General features: G+C 42.4%; 1 protein-coding gene across 3 annotated transcripts in view; it reads right to left on the reverse strand.

The window, feature by feature from the left end:
• The window catches only part of Uhrf2 (ubiquitin like with PHD and ring finger domains 2), an 88,276-nt gene extending 79,716 nt beyond the window's left edge, over positions 1–8,560 (reverse strand). The window contains exons 1-3 of one of the 3 annotated variants that reach the window (XM_047524149.1): positions 7,497–7,636; positions 5,460–5,735; positions 791–1,024 (exon numbers count right to left, since the gene is read on the reverse strand). In XM_047524149.1, coding sequence (XP_047380105.1) covers positions 791–1,024; positions 5,460–5,525 — 300 coding nt within the window. In that variant the 5' untranslated portion in view covers positions 5,526–5,735; positions 7,497–7,636. Of the gene's footprint in view, positions 1–790; positions 1,025–5,459; positions 5,736–7,496 lie in introns of all 3 variants that reach the window. The other 2 variants (XM_047524148.1, XM_047524150.1) reach the window with 2 other exon arrangements.
• Positions 8,561–8,814: the final 254 nt, after the last annotated feature.

The raw sequence follows: 8,814 nt of genomic DNA on the forward strand, positions 1-8,814 counted from the left end.
AGAAATTCTTGAACACACAAAGAAAGTTAAACAGCACGTTAAAAAACAGCTAAAGCTGGCCAGGCACCATGGTATACACCTGTAATTCTACCTACTCAGGAGGCTGAAGCAAGAGGATCACAAGTTTGAGGCCAGTCTGGGCAACTCAGCAAGACCCCATCTTGAAAAATAAACAGAGCCAAGGGAGCAGCTCAGAGGTAGAGTACCTCTGGGTTAAATTTGCAGTACCAAAAACAAACGAAACCCTAGCAAAAGCTGGAAACAGTCCAAATATCTATTAATTATGGATTAGGTTTGTGGCATGTTAATAAAATGGAATACTGTAATGGTATAAAGTAGTAAAATTTAGCTGTATGCAATCAGACTCTTTCAATGTTGAGGAAAAATAGAATTCCATTATATAAATTCAAACACAGACGAATCAACCTGTTGTTTAGGGAAATATATATAAGTAGTCAAACTAAAGAGAATGATCATAAAAGTCAGAACGAACAGTTTACCTCATAGGGAAATCTGTTCTGGTAGGGGCACACAAGAATCTTTAAAAAGGTATTGGCATCCTACTTCTTAACCTTGGTAGAATTACATGTGTTTGTTTTGTTATTTAAACTGTACATATGCATTTTACATTTTGTCTATAAAGTTCACAAATTTTTAAAGACTTCTTTTACAAGTTAAAATATTAACAGCCTAATCTTTATTTTCAGAGGCAATCAATGTTTACTTGTTCACAAGATACTGAAGAGAACAGACATCTGAATTCTCACAACTAAGTCTGAAGACAACATACCTTATAAAGTCCAATGCCAGGATCAATAAGACAAGCACGAGTTGATGTAGATGGTTGGCTGGAAGATCCCACCTTTGCAGTTTTCTTCACTTTAGGTGGACTATTAGAACAGGGTTTAGTCTGTACATCAGTCTGTTTAGATGTGCTAGGAAGATCAGGATCTGGACGAACTAGTAGCTGAATTATATCATTCAGTCCAACATCATAGTCAAATAAAGTATATCCATTTTCCAGCTAGAAAAAAATTGAAAAATATATTAAAATGCTTCTCTTAAAACTTATCTTTAGTTGCCCAAACATGCTAGCCAAACTATTAAAATTCACAGCATTATAATTTAGTGATCTGAAACCATTATTATTTTTGTATGCCCTCTGATGTCAGCATTTTCTCCAGACCCCAGTCAATTCTGAGATAACTACTCCACAAGTCAGGCACAGTGGTATATGCCTGTAACCCCAGCTTAGGCCTTGGGAGGCTGAGGAAGATAGATCATAAAATCCAGAAGAGACTCAGCAACTTTAATGAGACCCTGTATTAAATATATATATATATATATATATATATTTTTTTTTTTTTTTTTTTTTAAGGGGGAAGGGAATGGCTGGGATGTAGCTCAATGGTAGAGCATCAGTGGGTTCAAGCCCAGTACAGAAAGAAAATTTTAAAAACCACTGCACAGGAACCTACAGGGAATACTGCTAACTTTTTAAAAAAACAGGGTGGTGGGGGAGAGAAGCATCCTTGTGACTGTGATCTCATGCCCTGGCCAGAAAAATTCTAAACTTGATTTAACTTATCACCAAATGTTGCTTATTTTAACAAACAGTGTCTGAACCTACTGCAAGGGGAAAAAGGTGAATTTTGAAAGCAATGACCTTATGTTGGTAAAGATAGGTCAAACCCTATCTTTCTAAAACATTGCTGAGATACACACATAAACTTCCCTTTTTTCTTCTTGTTGTTGATACTGGGATTGAATTAAAGATCTTTTTTTGTTTTACGACAGTCTTGCTAGATCACAAAAATTGACCTTAAACTTGTGATCTTCCTGACTCAGTCTCCCGAGTCCTTGAGCATTGCTGGGATTACAGGCATGTACCACTGTACCCAACTTATTGATACATTTTAAAAATCAAGAAGGAATAATTATAATTCTTTCTTATGATATATTCCATAAGATTCTATCCATCTACAAACATGACCAAGTTTTAGCATGAAGTCTTCCAGGACAAATAGCAAATAAATTATCTTGCAACTCACCCATGAATTGTGCCTCCTTTCCCAAAAGAGATGCTGATGCACCTACTTAGGGTGCAAAGGTCCTGGGTTCAATCCCCAAAACAAACAAAAAGTACTCCAGGATGCGACTGTATTTGGACAGAGTCATTAGAGGCAGTCAAATAATACATTTGACTACAGAAGTGCAAAAGCTATTGTTATGGGTCGAGTTGTGCTCCCCCTCATTCTGGGGGGCAGTACCAGGGATTGAACCCAGGGGTGTTTTACCACTAAGCCACATCTCTAGCTTTTATTTTTTTGAGACAGGGTCCTGCTAAGTTGCTTAAGGACTTGCTAAATTGCTGAAGTTGATCTCAAATTTGAGATCCTCCTGCCTCAGTCTCCTGAGCTGCTGGGATTATAGGCATGCATCATGACAACTGGCCCTCCCATGCCTCAGTTCTAATCCCCAATGCCTCAGAATATAACCCTATTTGGAGACAGTATCTTTAAAGAGGTAATTAAAATGAGGTCATTAGAGGAAACCCTTAATTCAGTAGGACTGGTATCCTTATAAAAGGGGGAAATGTGGACACAGACACAACACAGGAAGATCATGTGAAGATACACAGGAAAAAGGAAGCCATATGACTACAGTAGATACATCTTCAAGGTAAGAAACAGGATTTCCTGCAAACACAGAAGCACAAGGATTCTCCCTAGAGTTATCAAAAAGCACATTCCTGCTGACTAAACTCTAGAACAACAAAATTTTTGTGGTTTTAAAACAACTAGGTTTTGATACTTTGTTACAGTAGCCCTAGGAAACTCTCTCCACTTTGTTTCTTTGTAAAATTCAATGCTATTTCACTGATACAATGAATCAAGAAAACTAAATTTCTTGAAGATCAGATCATTTCCCCCAGAAATACGACCATTCTCCCCTTTCATATATATTTATCACCATTCGCAACTGACAGTATGAGAAGCCAACCAAAAATGTCTGTTCTTTAATTATAAACTTACAAATATACTAGATCAGTGATTTTAATTCCTATAGTTCAAGAACACACCTAACCCAATCCCCTACAAATATTCATATTTGTTAAATAGAACAAAGGAGCAAGAATTTCATAATTCCCCAATGAAGGATTAAATTAGATACTATCTCAGTTAACATGCTTAGCCTAGGACTGAGGCTATAGCTCAATGGTAAGAGTGCTCACATAGCATGGGCAAGTTCCAGTGATTGATCCCCAGCAACATATACAATATAAATATAGCCTAAATAAGCCTAAGACGTATACCAAGGCAGTAACTAGATAAGCCCTTATAGGGGTAGGAACGTTAATATTGCTTACTTTACTGAAAACAATGAACTCCTCTAGTCCTGAACTCCTGTGGGGAAGGGGTAGATGAACTCACAGAGCAAAAACTGGGCACTGATACCTTCGTTTTTATATTCTCCAATAATCAAAAATAAAATAAGAACACCCTAACTTTCAAAGAGTTGAAAAAGTACAACTTCGACTCCACATGCAAACTGATAAACATTCTGACAATCATAAAAACTATTTAAAGTAGAAATATGTTAACAGCACAAAATATGCAAATTAACTGGTAAGGGCATTCCCAAAAATAAAGACAGCAGTTAAAGTGGTGAAATAATTAAAAACAAAGTGTTTCCATAAACATTTTTCCATTAAAGTTTGAGGCACAAGAGTCTGAGGGATCTGGGGACATTCCTACACTCAACGTCTGACAATTTTCTACCAAATGACTGTCAAAAGTAAATATAGGTTACTTCAAATGGTACCCTTTCTCAACTTGGTTTAAGAGAAAAAGTAATGTCTAAAGTCAGTGAAACACTAAACACATCAAGGCTGATAATAAATGTTACCTCCTTTCTTCATATTTGCTATGACAAACTTTCCACCTATATTATCCATTCACCTATCCCTAATTCATAGATATCCTTCTAGTCTTCCCAAAACAAGTTACTATTATCCACTGTACAGAAAAATCTCACACAGCTTTACTCTAAGTTTCACATATATGAAGAGCTGTTAAGTGTTGAGATAATTTAAATACCAGAGTTCTTCTGTATTAAGTGCAGATTCAAAGTTATGTCATTCAAATTACGCCAAGTGGGGAGAAATAGATGTCATCTAGAAATTACAAACAGGGATATAATCATAATCTATCAATGACTCAAAGTGGTGAATCTCTGAAAACTGCCATACTTGGAATTTGGAGGGGGGGGGGTGCAAGATTTTCAATTCTGACGAAGCAAAAATGGTTAGGAATTTTAGTCAGGCTGCACTCTTGAATTTTTACTGAGTTGAAAAATGTTTCAGGAAACAAAGAACTACAAAAATGATGCAAGGGAAAACCAGGAAGAAGGAAAAACAAAATTGACCAGCAGTGACCAAAAAGACAGGGAAAAAAAATCATTCCCAAGGAACATGGGTAGAAGGCATAACTTCCATGTTGATCTTTCAACTCATATATGTAAGTATATATGCATGTATTCTTTTAAATAGGCAAAAACTTTGACTTTTACTCCATGTGAAAAGGTATGGAGGCAAAAAGCAAATACTTAGTTTTTCTTCAGATATTCTTCATGCCTCATATTTACAAACCACTTAAGGCTACCAAGATAGTGATGACAAGGCAAGAAAATGAGGGGAGAGGAAGTCTTTAAAAAACAGTACACTCTAGATTCTCAAAAGATTTAGAGATCTAGAAACCACTTTAAATTCTACATTCTTTTAAAAGACCCACTCCCCACAGTGCCACAAACCCAACCTCACAGATAAAAAAGTCCAAATGAGGATACCCTATTCCAACCAGAATTTATAGCCCTGTCAATTATAGGCTTTTCAAATTTAATTTGCACATAAAAATCAACTAAAGACCTTGTTAAACTACAGATTCAGCTTCAGTAGACCTTGTATGAGGTACCTGGGCCAAGCTAATGCTTCTGGTCCTGAGAACACAGTATGCATATTTTCAATAGTAAGACACTATAGGAGACTATCCTCTCAAAATTCATTTTCACACTCTGGTGTTCATCAAAATCTTCCCTGGGTTCTTGGGTGCATTTATTTCAAACCTTGGGATCAGAGCCAAACTGCAGTCTATCAATCCTACTATGTATCTGCAAATCTGAGATGAGGTAAGCATCTGTAATAATTTTCTGTAAGTAAATCTGATATACATCAAAGATTAAAAGAAGCAGAAATAATAAACAGGATGGGGGAACTTAAATTGTATAAACTGTAAACTTATTTAGAGGCAGGGTCTCCCTATGTTACCCAGGCTGGCCTCCAACTCCTGGATTCAAGGGATCCTCCCACTCAGTCTCCAAGTAATTGGGACTACCATGCCCAGTTTGTGTAAATTTTGTTTTTATTTATGACATTTTCCACTGTGTGGCTGTAAAGGCACCTTGAGAAAGGGATGCCTTTTTCCTAACGTGCACAAAGTCATTTTACAGGATAGGAACACCTCCATGATACCAATCCAGTAGCAGCCTGCTATAGGCACAGAATGCTCTCCGTGGACTGTGGAACTCCAAAGACAAGTGGAGATAATTACTGCCGTGGCTATTTGTCATTAATAAGGAAGTGAACACAGCCAGCAGCAGTGTCTTCTTTTTCTCTCTCCAAGTCAATGAGCTGGCACCGAAAGTCTATTCCTCATCCCTATTGGTTTATCACTGGGCTGAAAAAAATCAAAGCAGTGAATTATCGACTGTCCTGGGAGAAGCACAAAGATTGTTATCCTCAACAGTTTTTCCCAGAATCTGGAACCAACATCCTGGTTTACTACAAGTCTACTTTGTTGCTCTGAATTTAATTCGACCCCAACCTTTTCCTCAAGACAGGTAGATACACTTTACATCAGAATATTTGATAGACTTTTAAGGGCATGTATGAGACTTCAGGGTGAAATTAATTCATTAGAATATATTCTTATCCTTCATTTCTATCTCTGGTGCTGAAATTACCAAAATACCCTAGGAAATCATGCACTAGTCTCCCTGGCTAGAAAATAAGCAGAAGACTTGATTGCATGCTTTTCACCTGTGATGAAAAGGAAACATCAATCTGCCACCTGAGGCACAGCAATACAAAGCTACATAGTAATAAACACAGGACTGGTTACTTCCAAAGCAAAGCTTACAACTAAGTTGAACACCTGTTTAAAACAAAAATCACAAACAATAAGGAATCTATAAAATTGGCTGCAGTCACAAATCAAAGGGCTATACCATTTTTTAAAGGGAAAAACAAAAACCAAAAGAAAAAGAAGAACAAAAACCGTGGCTCTCCCTTTTACAGTTAACAGTGTTATTCTGAAATTTCTGAACAGTCCTGGAAAGGTAAGCCTATGAAGAAAAAAATATTCCTTCCAAACTCTTTGCAGTTAGTAGGTTATTTCTACGAAATCAGAGATGCATTTATTTCAAACCTCAGAACTGGAGCCAAACTGCAGTCTATCAACTGCAGGATAATAACTTTTCAGTAGATTAACAACAAGACAAAAGAAAAATGCTATGGGTCTGGTCGTATGAAGTATATACCATGAGAGACTTGTGGGATAGGAAATAGACTGGTCAGACCACGGTCCATTTATAACAACTACCAGAAATGTTCACAAACACCCTCACCATCGAAAACACATTCCACCTTCAGCTTTCAAGTTATTGCTAGCTTAATGGTTAGATATGAATGAGGGGAATATTCGAAGGTGAGAAGAAAGAATAGCATTCTGGGAATAAAATCCCTGGCCCTAAACTAGGCAGTGTTAAAGCCCGCTCCAGGTTACATTAATAGCTCAAGTCCAGGTCTCTAACCTCACCCAACACTGATTCCAAGTCTAGGAGAGGCAGGGAGAGAGGGACCAAATGTTCTGGAAGTCCTTCGGATTTTCAATGTGTGCAAACCCTTCCACAGTGAAGTGAAAGGTTAACATTCTTGTACCTGAGAGTAATGCCCAAGATTCCATCTCCTATCTGAGAGCATGGACCGCGAAAGGGCCACAAAGCTCTAGCGCCCTTAGCTGGGTCAGCGCAGCTGGGAGCCTGGGGAGCTGGAGGTGCCAGCTCACCCCTCCCGCGCTGTGGCATGGCCGCCAGAGCTCACTGCCCTCCCCATTCTCCAGGCGCCCCGGCTCCACCGAGCGCGCAAGTGAGGAACCCAGGGCCCTGGTACGCTCTGACTGCAGTTTCTGCCTCCGTCTAATAGGAAACAACGAGGTCTCCACACGCTTGGTGCCCTCACCTCTGTACTACAGGCGCACCTGTAGCCTGAGCTGGCAGGGACCGGCTGCAACCCCTCCCCACAGGCCCGACCCGCACCTGGGGCTGCCCACCCGAAGCAGAGCAGGGTGCGCGCCCTGCCAATCCCTGGGGCCTACTTGTCTGGAGGCACCCGGCTGCTCCCTCCCTGAGGCTCCCAACGGACCGGCGACTTGCCTCACCTGCTTGCCCCGGTAGAAGAGACGCTGGCACTCGGGCCGCACGTCGAACAGCGCCCAAACCCGCTCGCGTAGCTCCTCGATCGTGGCTTTCCGAGAAACGTCCTCAATGGTGCGCGTTTGGGAACCGTCGATGGTACGAACCTGGATCCACATCTCGGTACTGGGAGAGGGGGCTGGCCCCCTTTGTCTCCCCCTGTGCTCAGGACGCCGCGCCCCGGCTGGCCCTTGCGCGCCGCCTCCCCAGCGCCTCGGGTGCTCCGCGGCGGGTAGGCGAGCGCCCACACAGGCGAAGACGACCTACCTACCGGACTTGGGCCCGACAGGCGACAGGCGGTGGCACCTCCCAGACCCCGCGCACGCCCAGGTCAGCTGAGGAGAGAAAACCTGAACTAGCCCGGGGCGCTACCGCAGCCTCCCCCTCACAAATAGGAAGGAGCCATGTCTCGGCCGCGCTGAGTGTTTACTTATAGAGCTGTAGCTCCCACATGGAGGTCACGGCGCCAACCCGAATCTCGCGAGATCCATGCGGGGCTCCGCCTTAAAGAGGAAGCGGTGGGGGAGATGGTTACAGACCTCGGGGTGCGAAAATAAGAAGGCTTGGCGAGGGCGGGGTTCAGGGGCGGGGCTGCCGAAAGCCGTTATTTGCCCAGTCTTCACCTGGGCCCTGGGCACGCCTTCGTGCCCTCAGATCTCAGCAGGTTCGGCGCTCTCTTGGCAGTTTTACCCTTTTAGATCTAGTTTCGGGCCTAGGTGGGGGGAGACTGCTCAGGCCTAGCAGATAACGCTCTCTGGTCTCAAAAACACATCAAAAAATACCCCTGATACGCACTTGTATGTTCATGGAAAGCGGGCAGAGCTCAAAGTCTGAGAAAACAGAAGGAATGAGCAAGCTGGACCGCACTCAGCCGAACAGCACCCTCCACGCAGCACTGAGGGGCCGGTGGACTGGGAAAAGGCCCCGGGACTCTTCGGGAACTCGTCCCCACCAGTTCAGACTGCTGCCTTAGCTCGGAACCTGCTCCCTGGGGTTTCCTCCTGCGGAGCAGAGGTTGTGGGGGGGGGGGGGGTCCCAAAGACCAGGGGGCCTGCTGAACACGACCTGGGCCTCGCTCTGCGCTTCCACCCCGGCCTCAGATGGTGGAAGGCGCAGTGCCTCCCCAGCTCCCTCCAGTCCCCACCCCCGCCCAGTTGCTGGCGAGACCTGGAATTTCCGTTTGCGGACCTTCAGCTTTAAGGGTGTCTTTGGCCTAAGGGATTGTGGGTTTGCGGAAAAGAGTTTTGAATAATGCGGAACTACATACCTCGGAAGAAAGAACTC

The sequence above is a fragment of the Sciurus carolinensis genome, chromosome 14 (genome assembly GCF_902686445.1).
Source record: "Sciurus carolinensis chromosome 14, mSciCar1.2, whole genome shotgun sequence".
NCBI classification, from domain to species: Eukaryota; Metazoa; Chordata; class Mammalia; order Rodentia; family Sciuridae; genus Sciurus; species Sciurus carolinensis.